At 51.2% G+C, this 14,360-nt stretch overlaps 1 protein-coding gene across 6 annotated transcripts in view; it reads right to left on the bottom strand.

Annotated features, from left to right (window-relative positions):
* Nucleotides 1–934: 934 nt before the first annotated feature.
* SYNJ2 (synaptojanin 2) overlaps nt 935–14,360 on the bottom strand; it is a 94,015-nt gene continuing 80,589 nt past the window's right edge. For 3 of the 6 annotated variants that reach the window (XM_059176665.1, XM_059176666.1, XM_059176664.1), the window contains exons 15-23: nt 12,361–12,579; nt 12,167–12,245; nt 11,447–11,615; nt 10,830–11,003; nt 8,337–8,471; nt 6,460–6,572; nt 5,246–5,354; nt 3,291–3,442; nt 938–1,802 (exon numbers count right to left, since the gene is read on the bottom strand). In XM_059176665.1, the coding sequence (XP_059032648.1) occupies nt 1,095–1,802; nt 3,291–3,442; nt 5,246–5,354; nt 6,460–6,572; nt 8,337–8,471; nt 10,830–11,003; nt 11,447–11,615; nt 12,167–12,245; nt 12,361–12,579 (1,858 nt within the window). In that variant the 3' untranslated portion in view covers nt 938–1,094. Of the gene's footprint in view, nt 1,803–2,770; nt 2,922–3,290; nt 3,443–5,245; nt 5,355–6,459; nt 6,573–8,336; nt 8,472–10,829; nt 11,004–11,446; nt 11,616–12,166; nt 12,246–12,360; nt 12,580–14,360 lie in introns of all 6 variants that reach the window. The other 3 variants (XM_059176663.1, XM_059176661.1, XM_059176662.1) reach the window with 3 other exon arrangements.

Genomic DNA, 14,360 nt, shown 5'->3' on the forward strand with positions numbered 1-14,360 from the left:
TCCCTCCTGAAGCCACAGCCAGGCAGCCCAGACTAAATGAAATAGTCTTCTGACCCTAACGATGAGGACCAGTATTACAGGCCAGCTGGAGTCTGCAGGTTGGTGCTTTTTCGGTTTGGAATGCAAGGGGAGAAAGAAGCCGAGAGGCATTCTTTAAGAGGGAAGAGCCAGTGTATAAAAACGGGTTTAACTCGCACACCTGGGCTCAAGACTGCGGCACGCTGCGGGGCACAAAGCCGCTGACACGCGTGGGGAGGGGTCTTCAGCCAGCTGCCGCCCGGCTAGTTAACACTAGAGGCTTCCAGCCCCAAACAGGGCATGACGTCATCGCCCACGCAATCAAGCTTCCTGCACCTGTACATACAGACCAGGGCTCACGGGAATGTGTCATCTGGTCATTTGGTTGATCTGCGGCTGCTTTCAACTCTGATTTTTTTTTTTTTTTTTTTTTTTTTTTTTTTTTTTTTTTTTCTTTTTAAATCCCGGGGTCAGCAGGCCACGTACGGCGAGCCCGGCCCCCTTGCAGGTGCTACCGCGTCTGCAGGTGGCCCGCCAAAAAGTCATCCCCAATCTGCGAAGTACAAACAACATTTTAAAAACACCACAGACGCGCATAAACCCCAAAAACATGGACAGAACTTGTCGGCCATTATCAGCTGGATTCCCCGTCCTCAGAGCCACACGGGCGAACCTGACCGGAGGTTTCTCAGACCCCGGAGAGGAAACTAAGATGCACGAGTCTGGACTAAAACCCGTCTTGGGGGCTGGAAAACCCCCATCGGATTGAAAATGGGACACAAGTTCTGTAAACGACACCAGAGTGATAGAAGTACAAGTGTTTTCTCAGTGCGCCTTTAAACAGAGGTCTCTTGCGGGGGTGGGGGGGTGTCGGTGGGGGTGGGGGTGTCGGTGGGGGTGGGGTCAGGTGGGGCTGGGGGTGTGGGGGGGTGTCGGATGGGGGCGGGGGTGTCTGGGGGTGTCGGATGGGGGTGGAGGTAGGGGTGGGGGTGGGGGCCGAGGCCGGGCTTCCCTGCGGAGGGCCGCCCCGGGAAGAGGGCACACTTCGCACGGCCGCCGCTGCCCCGGCTCCCTCCTCATGTGTTCGCGAGCGGGTCAAACACCTGCAGTACCGTCCTCTGGTCCTTGTCGCCGCCGCCTACGTCCCCCCGCCCGTGCCCCGATGGCAGCTCTTGGGCCGCGGGGGCGGTGGGTGTTCCTGGTGGGCCCCGGGTCCCCGAGTCTGGCGGGTTGTTGTTCTGGGAAAGCCAGGCGTTCTTCGGCAGGCTCGGGTGGTGGAGAAGGCTCCAGAAGGGATCCCGACAGTCCCCAAGAAGGGAGGCCGTCTCGGCCCGGGGCTCCGTGGCGCCGTGGGTGTCGGGGCTCGCCGCGGGGAAAGGGCCGAGGCCAGCGGCTGGAGGGGACAGGGGACTGTCGTCGTCGGGTGGGCGAGCGGGGGTCCGGTGGCCGTCGGGGCTGCCGAGGACGAGCGCCTGGAGGCCGTCGCTGCTCTGCAGCACCTGCAGGTGGAAGGCGGCGGGGGCGGACTTCTTCCTCCTCGGGGGCGCCCGGGGCGCGGGGGGCGGCTCCTCCCGCGGGGGCGGCGGGGCGGCCGCGGCGGGGGCATCGTCCGGGGCCAGCGGCCCCCCGCTCGGCTTCCTCTCGGCGCCCTTCCCGGGCTGCAGCGATCTCGGTTTGGGCACGGGAGGGGCGGCTGCTAGAGGAGAGGTTTCGGGGCTCGTCTCTGGGGGCCCGATGGTAAAATGGACCGTCTGCGGCCCACACTGGTCTTCCGGTGACTCGGGCTGAGGAAAGGCAGGACAGAGAGGGTCAGTCAGTCGGTCAGCAGCCAGCACTGGGGGCGCGGAGGCAGCACCCAGACGGGGTCTGCAGGGTTTCAGAGACGGGGCTCAGCGAACATTCTAGCAAATTCGAGATTTGAGAATGTCTGGGATTCAGAAGTGTGAGCAGATATGAGAGAACACAGGAGGGACACACTTCTGTCAAGTGCAGCAGATCCAACGACAGAGGAGAGCAAACCTGAACCCCAGGGCCGCGCGGTCAATATTCTCAAACTAGTTTACCCTCTGTTACCGAGGAAATGGGGTTATGCTCTTCCTTTATGAAAATCAAACCTGCAAAAACTATCTTCTCTGGGGCGCCAGCTTTGACAACTCAACGTGTGCCATGTGAGGCTGGAGGAACTTACTTGAGGGCCATAAGTTCCTCCAGCCTCCACATTAATGCCCTAATGTGAGGGCGTTAGGCTCATTGAAAGGCTAACAGAGCCGCTGGCTCCTTAAATCTTTGATATTTCACTACAGTAAAGGGCAAATTTCACCCAGGAACGTCACTTCCTCGGTTCTGACTCAAAAGGATCTTTAAAAAATGGCACGGGGCAAAAGGGAGCTTTTGCACCAAAGGAGCTGTTCTATCCTAAAGCAGCAGCATCTCCACATTCCCTCTGATCCTTGAACAAACGAACCGCAGACACAATCCTTCCCCACCAGCCTCTGACTGTGAACTCCTGCTCCACCGCCTGGGAAAAGGAACCATTTCTGTCCCGGCTTTTAAAAGACAAGACAGAGCGGGCCCAGGGAAGAGGAGGAGGAAGGAGGTCTGCTCTGGAAGGAGGCAGGGCAGACGGACAGACACGAGGTGCAAACGCAGGGCAGACCAGTGCGAGAACACGGAGCAAGCCCAGAGCCTCATCACACACGCGGTACAGGTGGAAAAGCGGCAGCCGCTGGGGCAGGGCCAGCCGGCGGATTACCGAGGGTCCCGTTACTAGAACACCGAGATCAAACGGAAGATCCAGATGTCTCTAGAGGTGCCAGTCTTTGGGCTGCCACTGTCCTGACAAACTCATGTCTCTGAAGCAGCAAGCAAGGCTGAGAAGCTTGAGAGCGAGAGCAAAACACAATCTGCAAGAAAAGTGGCAAGAGAAGTGTCCAGGCCCCAGTACCAGAGGCCACGCAGAGTGCGTCCACCCTGCGAATCCACCGAGTGGCGAACAAAATCTGTACCCGTGCAACCACATGCACACGGCACAGACACACGCCATCCCACAGGGGCTCCGTTTGGAGGCTCCAATAGAACATTCGGGAGGCCTGATACCTCCAGCTGGGAGAGACTCCTGGTTTTTCTGCTCAGCGAGAGCCAAGGACATGGCAGGGATGCGAAAGAGGAAGCGATGGCCACGCAGTGTCCCCACAGACGGGGCCGTGTCTGGGCCTCCTCTCTCCAGATACGGGAGCACCTCGGCAGCAAGAGGCTTTGCCACAGCTTCTTACCTTCCCTGTCCTCCTCAAGGTTGGCTTCTTGATGGCAGGGACTCTGGGCGCAGGCCGCCGGGGCAGGAGCGGGGCCACCCCTGCTGAGGGCTCGGGTTTGGAAGGGCCTGGGTCCCTCAGGGCTGTGGCATTTAGGGCGTCTCCTGGGGCGCCTGAAACACACAGGTGTACGGACAGCTGAAGTGGGCAGGACAGGGAAATTCGCGGTCTGATTTAATCTTCAGGCAGTCCACATCCTATGAGTAATTTGCTAAATCAACATAGTTCCTTTTTTTCTAAAAACCAAAAAATCTGAGTGCTGTCAGGTCCAGCCAGCTGGGTTCAGGCCCCGCCTTTCACATTCCCCTTCTCAACGAGGATGGTCTTCATAGGGCATCAGTGAGGCCCAGACATCATGTGCAACGTTTTATGGCCGTGTGCATTTCTCAGGGGAGATAATCCGAAATGTCTCAAAATCTCAGCAGGGGTTCTGACCAAGCAAATGCTAGGCTGGGATCCTGGGTAGATCTCAGATCTCAAACCTCTCCTAACCTCTACATTCGCAGAACACTTTTAACAAGTAGCTTTACTGAGATATAATTCACATGCCATGAAAGTCACTCTTTTTAAGGTTATGATTCAGTGTTCTTTTAGTATATTCCTAGAGTTTTACCAACCATCACCACTATCTGATTCTAGAACATCCTCATCACCACAAAAAGGAACCCTGTTCCTATTAGCAGTCACCCCTCCATTCCCTCCTCCCCCAAGCCCTGGAAACTACTAGTAATTTTCTCTCTGTATAGATTTGCCTATTCTGGACACTTCCTATAAATGGAATCAGACAGGGGTGCCTAAGTGGCTCCGTTGTTTAAGCATCCGACTCTTGATCTATGCTCAGGTCATAATTTCAGGGTTGTCAGACTGAGTCCCGTAGTAGGCTCTTCAGGCATGGAGCCTGCTTACGATTCTCTCTCTCCGCTCCCCACCCTGCTGATGTGCTCAAATAAATAAATAAATAAATAAACAAATGAAATCATATAATAAATAACCTTTGGTGTTTACCTTCTTTTACTCCGCATAGTATGGTCAAGATTCACCCATGGTAAAACATATATATGAATACATTCCTTTTCATGGCTGAATAATATTCCATTCTATGGTTATACAACCTTTTATTCATTAATCAGTTGGTGGTCACATGGCTGGTTACATCCATACCATTGTATTATTATTTTTTTTAATAAAAAAAGAAACCATTCATGATACTGTTATCCTACCATGGTGTTTCTGGAACTCTTAATTCATGTCCTCCTTCAATGTTACTTGGGATTCCAAATAAGTTACATGTCCTGTCTAAAAGCAAGTAGACTGCTGTGAAGGGTTCTTCAGAGCGCATGATCTCTCCTCTCCAAAAAAGATACTTGTACAAAATCGAAACAAAACAAAAAAACCTCCACAAAGCCTCAAAAATATTCATACCAGCAATTTTGAATTTGATTATGAGTAATATTAACATGGGTTGAGAAGTAACAGCACCAAAAATTTAACAGGCGGCATAGTGGGGAAGAGGTCCCTGCCTGACAGTAAAGAATCTGTACTTGCTGGTGATTTCAAAAGGTTTTGTGCCTGAAATAGGGATGGGTCCCAAATTGTCTCTTTTTTTGGAGCTGGCAGAATGAGTTCATGCCTGGAGCATTATCCTTTTCTAAACTTCATTTTCATTTATTTCAATCTCTACCTTAACGTGCTTCTTAATAATCCAGGGTTTATTTCCATATTCTTGCTGAATTTTAAATGGACAGTAACATTTGTAGTGGAATTTTATAAAATGTTGCTAAAAGGTGCTTCTAATTTAATACTGCCTCTGGTAGGTGGGGGGGTTGGAGGGGAGGGGAGTTACTTTCTCTTCTAAGCCCCTTTGAGTAGGAAGATGCATAGAAAAGACCAGAAGGAGAAGCCAGCAGAACACTCACCGCCCCTGGCTTCCAGGAGACATCGGATGGCTGCTTCTGCCTCCTGAGCATTGGTAGTTTTGATCTGCTTCACGTTGTAGGGTTTACTTATCCCCATCCTGGCTTTGGGCTTCAGGACAGAATCAAGAAGAAAAGCATATGAACAGAAGCAGGAAAACAGGCTCGCCTGGTGCACTCACTGCCTACTGATCAGCTTGCAGGGGTGGGGGGCACGGGGCTCCATCGGGCCCGAGTTAAACACAAACTCCAATCGAGACCACATCCCTCCAGGCTCTTCCTCCAGGAAGTACTCTCATACCAAGAAGCGGAATGCAGTAATTCCTAGCTGACAAGCCTCCTCTCCCAAACCGGGTGGTTACAGGTCTTTGCAATGTGGATAAACCACTATCTATTTCCAGGTCATACCGAGAAAGCATCATCAGAAGCCACTTTTCCACAGCTCAACATAGTTATTAAAACCCTTTCCACTCTCTTCTTGAAAGTGCTTTTTCTACCTCTTCACCTTTCTCCCTCTTAACCTAAACCTCCAGGTTGCCACTGATGACCTGCCTTCACTACCATCAACCAACCATTCCTGAGTCATTCCCTCCTCCTGCTGTCACACGTGGCATCCGGTACAGCCTTCCGGGACAGTTCACCCCCACCTAGCACCCTGGCTTCACCTCCCTCACCTCCATTCCACTGACTGCCACCTCCTGTCCTCCTGAGCTGCTCACAGCCGTCCTCTGGAAATTTCCATCTCTAAAATCCCCCCTCACTCATTACTAGTCATTACTAGGGCTCCCCTACTGTGCCATACACCCCTCCTCTTCTTAGCTTCTTCCCTCAAAACAACTGATCTGAATTTGTCCTATTTTGCCCTCTACCGAGCCCTGCTCCATACACCAAGGTCAAAGGCAAGCCTTGGAAAGGAGAGAAGGGTCTGGAAACTAACAGTTCCACCACACAGGGACATGTGGGATTTTTCATCAAATAAGATTTTCTCTCTAACACCCTGTACAACCACGTAGAAACCCGATAACACATCTGCTCCTGAGTTCTGGGTCTGGGAATGAGCTGGTAGTCAGGCAGAGGGTAAAGAGGTGTAGATCTCTGTGTTCACTGAGAAGAGGCATCCCACAAGGTCTCAGGGGCTGAAGATGAACCATGGGGCAGGTCCCTCAGGTCTGAAATGCTGGTCTGTTTCACTTTGAGCCGAACACAGGGAAACTCACTGCCTGCTGGGGCGCTCCCGGCAGGAGTCTGGCCGTCTGCAAGATCGAGTACTGCCCATGGGTGCCCGACGAGATGGACACGTCCGACGCCGACTTTTTCACCATTAAACCAGCTGTGAAAACCAAGGAGGGCAGAGTCTCAATCTCAGTGAGTCACGGCTGCTTTGAGGCCCATTCCCAGCCAGCCGAGAGCCAGGCCAACTGCGGACGCGCTTAGGGTCTGAGCCCGTGCGGGCAGGTGGGCACCAACAGGGTCGATGTTTTCGCTTTTGATTCTCAGTTTGTGCCTATTCTCTCAAGAAGTATTATTTGAGTGCAAGTTTTAATCTAACATCCTGGAGGGGTAGGAATTAAAAAATCTGACACAAAAGTCAATTTCAAAATATACTCCTATTATTCGGACCCCATTTTAAAAATGGTTCGTGGGCAAAATCTAAAAAATCCCAAAGCAGGAGAATAAATGATATGAAATGACACTTGCAGTCATTGAGAAATCATTTTATGATTTCTAACATTCAGGGGCGTGTTGGTTTTGGCTCAGATTGTGAGACTCTACACTCAGCGCAAAGTCTGCTTGGGGCTGACCAGTACTGCATGCTCTCTCTCTAAAACTAAATAAAGGAATCTTGGGCGCCTGGGTGGCTCAGTGGGTTAAGCCTCTGCTTTCGGCTCAGGTCACAATCTCAGGGTCCTGGGATCGAGCCCCGCATCGGGCTCTGTGCTCAGCAGGGAGCCTGCTTCCCCCTCTCTCTCTGCCTGCCTCTCTGCATACTTGCCATCTCTCTCTGTCAAACAAATGAATAAAATCTTTAATAAATAAATAAATAAATAAAGGAATCTTAAAAAAAAAAGAACATGTGAAGACACAGACATTAGATGAAAGACAAAGGACCAAACAATGGATACCAGTTTTGTAAAAAAAAATAAATAACTACGTGCAGATACAGATGTATTTAATTAGAAAAAGGCTAGAAGTCTTGTGGTTAACAATTGCTATTTGTAGACAATCAAGTGAATTTAAAAATTTTATTTTTTGTATTTACCTACTTTTATAAATTTCCACAATATAATATAAATTTTTTCTTTTTATTTATTGTTCTATTGTCTGAGTGTTAACTCAGAAAAGGAAAGAATATGCTTAAGAAGTCACATGCTTCCAGCTTGCCATCGAGGACTATTGTGACATAAACCAAGATGAACCCAATGAGAAGGTAAAGCCTGAGGGAAAATCCGTGTGTCTGACTGCCATGCTTTTGGGGTGCGGGGCGGGGAGGGAAGTAAACAATAGAGGTAAAACAGAAAGTGCTCCAAAGCACGTCACCAGTGTCTTTTCAGGTCATTAAGGGAAGCTTGAGGGGCCAAGGACAGCTGTGGAGGAGACAGGAAGAGGAGTGCTGTCCTCGGAGCTGGGCTGAGAAGGGCTCATCTTCAGGCCACCAAATGTCAGGGACAGCAAGCGTGGGCCCACAGAAGCCAGGATGCCTGGGGTGTCGGATATAAGGGTTCACTGGAGCCCTGGGAAATGGGGAGGGACAGCAGGTGCAGACAGAAGGTTACTTCTGTGGGGCTGCCGAGGAAGGTGCTAGAAGGTCTTTGCTTGCTGCCCCTGCCCCTCAATTTTCCATTCTCTACCATCTCCAACAGAAAGCCCAGAGCAAACCACAGCTACGGGAAGGCCAACAGCTGGGTAAAAAGAGCCACATAGTTCGCCGTGAGAAACACAACTATTTCTGGAATCGACCCAGAAAGGAGCCTGAGGAGAAGATGCTGGGGACCCGGGTGAGGCAGCAGCGACTCAGAGGCAGGTGCTGAGTAGCGGGAAAGGGGTGGTTATTCCCAGCAGGCACGGCGGCAAGCCGAAAGCAACAGAGTCTTACTTGGAGGGGGGGGTCTCTGCGGTGGGTGAGGCGGCCGAGGCCGAGTGGGCACCGACAGAGACCTGCTTGGAGAACGGTGCCGGAAATCTCCACCTGCTTCCAGCTCCTGCTTTACTGCCACCAGCTCAGCGCCATCTGGAGGACACGGCGGAACGCGAGTGAGGCGTGAGGCAGGGCTCAGATTTTTGTCTGCGCGGAACCGACTGTGCAGGAGGGTCCCCCTCCCTCCCGCAGAGCAGGGGTCCCCCCTCTCTGCCTCTGCTGACATGGGAGGGCGGGGCGGTGCCCAGTGCCTGCTTGGAACAGGAGATGAACTGTAGACAAGGCTTTCTGTCCAGGCATGAGACACACGGAGATGTGTCCAAGCGTAGGGTGAGGGTTATTTCCTTCTGAAATAACGAAGGAGACTCACACGGAGAAGAGGAGACAGTTGGAAGACCAGAGCCCCTCGGTTTGAATTCCTCACTCTAACACAGGACAGCTGCTTTGGAGGCTGAGAACGGTCACCGCCTCTGCCCCTGCCATCCCGGGGCAAGCTCCTGGAATGGGGGGTCCCTGCTCACGCATCAAGCCCCAAGTACTGTCACCCACTGCCAGCTCCTGCACAGGTGATCGACCTCCTGCCTTGTCCTGCAAATACCGTCTAAGGCTAGGAGGCACGTGAGGAGGTGACCACTCTGATTTTTATTATACATTTATGACATGTAAGTTCAGGAACACAGCAGGTCCCTCTCCCACACTAAGACGTAGCCTGATGCATTTTATTTTCACTCAGACACTCCACCCCTCACATTTCCACCAGCTCAAACCCATGTAATTCTGAGGTTGGAGCTGGGAAGAGGCAGGGCTTCTCCTTCTAATAGGAAGCATCGAGAACATGCCTTCACACCCGCCAGGTGGCAAGGTCACCCACATAGCCCCGTGCTCTCCTAATTTTTCATTCCAAGAGGCTTTGGTGCCCATATGTGCCCTCCCCTCAAGGGGCTTCCTGAACGACGGCCACTCCCACAGAAAAGGACCTCCGGCTGTCTGAAGGGCATTCCCTTCGGGCCCTTCTATCCGGGCAGGAGCCCTCTGGATGTGCAAGGCACAGAACCACCTCGGTTGGGCGGCCGTCCCCAAACCCAGCCCTGCGTCTCAGTCACCTGGGGAGCTTCATGACATACCAGATTTCCAGCGTCCCAGCCCCACCCCCCGTCAAACCCACATCTCCATGACCGAGCTCTGCAAGTGTACCTTTAAGAGGTCCCGATGGCTCAGTGCAGCCAGGCTCCTAACCACCCTTGGGACCATGGCACAAAGGGACTTGGGGTGTCTGCACCTCCCCCAGCAAATTACCTTCCCTGGGAAACCTCTCAATTCACTTTCAGCCTATTCTGTATTCTCAGCTGCAGCTCATGGCAACTTTCCGAACCTACTAGACAAAGCTTTCCTCCAACGGGGGAGGCACCATGAGCAGCAGCGGGAAGGCTCTTGTAGCCGTGGCAGAGTCTGGGGCTGGAGCACAGACAGCCCCCCTTTCCAGCCCAGGAAAGGCCAGCAGGCTTTACAACTTATTCCAAAGGGCCGTTACACTATGTAACCTAGGGCTTTGCAGTTTTTAATCTGCGGGACTTTCTGACCCTCTTTGCTTAAGTCTCAAATGATAGAATGATGCTAATGTGTCATATTACTGTGTAATAACATGTTACAGGAATGTAACAAGACCCCAGCACTCAGGACATAGATGCTGGACCCCAGGGGGTGTGCTAGAGTGAAATACATCAGATGTAGAAAGACAAGCATGATTTCACTTACATGTGGAATCTAAAAAAATAAAACAAACAACAGCCAAGAACAAAAACAAAAACAAAATCCAAACCCAGAAAGAGACTCATACCTACAGAGGACTGGTGGTGCACTAGGGGGTGAGATGTGGGTAGGTCAAGGGGATTAAGAGACACAAACTTCCAATTTAAAATAAGTCAGTTACAGGGGTGAAAAGTATAGCATAACAGTCAGTAACACTGTTTCAATATTATATGGGGACAGATGGTAACTGCACACAGTGTAATGTACAGAATTCACTAAGTTGTACACCTGAAACCAATATAACATGGCATGTCAATTATATTTCAATTAAAAAATAATTATGTCTCTTATGGGAAACAAACATCGTGAGGAGGAAAAACGGAATTACAAATGTGAAGCCAGTTCAGGGCTGTGGCCATTTAAACATCCGGAGGAAACAGGAATTACCATGGATCTGGTGTGCTATAGCGGTACCAGCGGTTTAAAAAAAAAAAAAGTAAATAAAAAGCACTGGAGAAAGTCAATGTGGTGTAGCTGGACATGGGCCCAGAGCCCGTTTTCCACCCACTTGCTAGGTCTTGTGGTTTCAGCACTGGCGTGGGCCGTGAACACATAATTGTGGCCTCGTGCAAAGCCCTGGCACTGAGAGAGAGAGCGGATTCGATGCCCGAGGCTCTTTAGGAAAGGGAAGGGCCAAGCTACCTTTGTAGGTCGGGTGCTGCTTCTTCTTGTTGAGCGCAGGTGACTTGCTGGCAGGCACCGCGGCTGTGGGGCTGGGGGCTTCAGAGAGGCTGTCCCCGCCCATCTCCCCGTCGGAGACCACAGGCTGACTTAGCTCATCCACCAAATAGTCTTCGTCATCTTCCAGGATATCCCCTTGGGGAGGAAATGTCACAGTGCACAATGAGGGTAAATAGCACGTCTGTCACCGTCTGGGCTTGCTGCTCGGCGTCAGGAGGCCTGTGGCCCAGCTTCAATGGGTACGCATCAACTGGTACAGAATTGTCCGCATCAACTGGTACAGAACCCCAGTTCCATTCAGGCCTGAGACACGGAGTGAGCCCAGCCCAGAGAGCCTCAAAGCCACTGTCCTCACTGTCATTTCAGACGGCTCCAGGGCTTACTGACCGCTACAGGCATCTCCCTCAGATGTGCACAGTGCCCAGCTTAGCTTGGGAATACAGTGCGTGTGCCCCAAGGACCCTCTGTCACCTTTAGGTGTGAGAAGGGGTCTTGAAAATCTCATGCTGGTTGTGGGAACTTCTTGCCTGCTGGCCTTGCCACAATGACCAAGAAGAGGTCCTTGCAGAGGTACTCACCCTCTGACTCGTAGTCCAGAGTTGTGAAGTCGAAGTTTTCCTCCAGCAAACAGGAATTGGCAGTGGGAGACATGGAGGCCATGCTATCCCGTTTTCGGATGATCTCCTCTTGCAAACCTTTCAGCCAGTCCTTGGTCTTTGGTCTGATCTTCACGGCTCTGCCTTTCACCTGCGAGGACAGAGTGGCCATCTGAGAAGGGAGTACAGACCTTAGAACCACCTCCTTTACTCTCAAAGAGCATCCTGCTCAAACTCATGCATAAGGAGTAGGCCAATCTTCCTGTTTTGCAAGAAAAGTTGAGGGCTTAGACCTCAGGCAAGATCAGCAGAGCTCACATTTGGTCTAACTAAAAGTTGAATCATCATCTCCAGCTTTTCATCCCATGTGAACGTAAAGCCAGGATATTATCAAAATGGAAACTACCTGTACCCTGTAGATTCCAAAATACACCGTCTAATGAGAAGAATAGCAAATGTCCTCCCACGTGCAAGTATGAGCCGCGACAGATCCAGTGATTCAGGGGGATCTACCCTCTAACATTTGCTCTTCCTTCCAGATTCTGCAAATGGCTAGGGTTGGACATTAGAGACCTCAACGAGGAGACCAGGAACAGACACCAGAAGGAAGGGTGCTAGTTAGCTCCTGCCCTCATGTGGTGCCCCAGAAAACTCTGGGGAGTTAAGCAGCCCCTGTGCCATGGGGGACCGAGCATGACTCACCTTCATACCATCCACATCCAGGACGCTGAGAGCTGAGTGACTGTCTGCAAAAGTCACCAGCATCTGCCCCTGGTTGATCCTGGAATAAATGAGATGTACCAAGTCAATGGCAAGAACGATCGGCAGCTCTCGTGGTTCTGGCTGGTGATATATCTAAGAGGCACACGGGACCCATCCCAGCCAGGCGCTAGTACCTGACGAGAACGATGGTCCCGTAATTGCCCAGGGTCTGCATGAGCTCTGCGCGCACGTCTTCAGGAAACTCGTTTTTCTCCTCTAAGGTCGGTGACTGAAGGTTGACTACGACGGTGGCATCCAGGGGGCCCTGGAAAGAAGACACTTCCCGGAACACTGTCTCCCGAGCACCCACATCAACTTCTTGAACTTCCACCTCCACGACTGCCAGCACAGGTCTGTGTTAGATAGGGAGGGAAGACAGGTGATGGGTGACGGGGCCGAGGAGGGCCCAGTCCCCAGAGATCCACTGTCGAGAGTGAACATCCATGGCCCGTGGGTGTGGCCCCAGCCCGGCACGGAGCCTGGCTGTCCTGTCCTAGGCTTTCCGACTCTGTCTTTGGCCAACCTTAGCATTGCCTTGACATTCTTGCTTAAGGATGACTTGGAGAAAACAGCACTGGCTCTTAGCTGAGATTTTTCTACGTGGTATTACTCAGCACTGCCGAGGATGGAGAGAAGTGGGAATTCCCTCTTGGCTAGGGGTCCAAGTTTTTGGAGGGCTATTTGGCAATTGCTGTTAAGAATCTCAATAATGTTCATCTCTTTCAACCTACTAATTTTAATTCTAGGCCTTTTTTCTAAGAAAGTGATCAGAGAGGCATACAAAGATTTGTACACAAGGATAATTGTTACAGCACTGTTGATGGAAGTGGAAAGGGGAAACACGAACTGTGCCATAATAGGGAAACGGTGATGGTGCAGCCATCTGATAATATTTTATACAATTAATAAGAATAATGTCAGAGAAGCCAAGTTGACATACCCAGGAAAATAGATCAGCAAGAAATAATGCAGTCATTGTTTATTGCCATTGTGATACAGGGGTGGATTTACTCCCTTTGCAAAAATTTAGGAAATCCTCTATTATGAAGATTACATAATTTTTTTTTAAAGATTTTTATTTGTCAGATTGAGAGAGAGAGAGAGAGAGAGTGCACAAGCAGAGTGAGAAGCAGTCAGAGGGAGAAACAGGATCCTCACTGAGCAAGGAGCCCGACCCGGGACTTGATCCCAGAGCCCCTGGGATCATGACCACAGACAAAGGCAAACACCCAACCATCTGAGCCACCCGGGTGCCCCGATTATGTAATCTTCTTGAAGACATTTACAATACAGTGTTAAGAGGAAACAAAACATAAGAGACAATAGTAAATCATATGATGGTGACCCTGAAAACCAGGGACATGGCAAAAATGAGGAGATGTGAATGATAATCAGTGTGTCTCTCACACATTTATGTTGCAATTGTTAGATTTTTGGTTTCGGGGTTTTTTGGGGGGGCATCTAGAAGAAAAAAGATGGGGAAAATCTGATGCCGGGATAGGCACTAAGTGAGAGGCAGAAAACCTTTTCCCACGGGCCGCGCGTGCAGATGGGAAGCGCCGTGACTGAGGAAGCAGGTGCAGGTGCCTGCAGGCCACGCCCCCAGCAGGAATGCAAATGGGCTACGGAGAAGTGGGCCGACTGGGCGAATCTGCAGAAGATGAGGCTGGCCGGGAAAAGCCAGTCCCCCTCATTTTGATCCCATTGATGCTTAGAATGATGAAATTAGGGAAAGAGAGGAAAAGAGCAGTGGCGGACAGGGGTTAGGGAGCAGACGGCTGTGGAAAGGCGCCAGGAGGCACCCTGTGCTGAAGGAGATGTTCCGTATCTTGACAGTGACTTTGTTGCTACAGAGTGACAGGACCTCCTCACCGTGGGGCCTGGGGAAAGCGCATGCACGCTCCCCATATTATTCCTTACAACCGCACGCCAGTCTAGAATTATCTCAACATAAAACGTTTAACTTAAAAATATACATGCAGGGGCGCCCCGGTGGCTCAGTGGGTTAAGCCTCTGCCTTCAGCTTAGGTCATGATTCCAGGGTCCTGGGATTGAGTCCTGCATCAGGGAGCCTGCTTCCCTTCCTCCTCTCTCTCTGCCTGCCTCTCTGCCTACTTGTGATCTCTGTCAAATA

The sequence above is a fragment of the Mustela lutreola genome, chromosome 6 (assembly GCF_030435805.1).
Source record: "Mustela lutreola isolate mMusLut2 chromosome 6, mMusLut2.pri, whole genome shotgun sequence".
NCBI lineage: Eukaryota > Metazoa > Chordata > Mammalia > Carnivora > Mustelidae > Mustela > Mustela lutreola.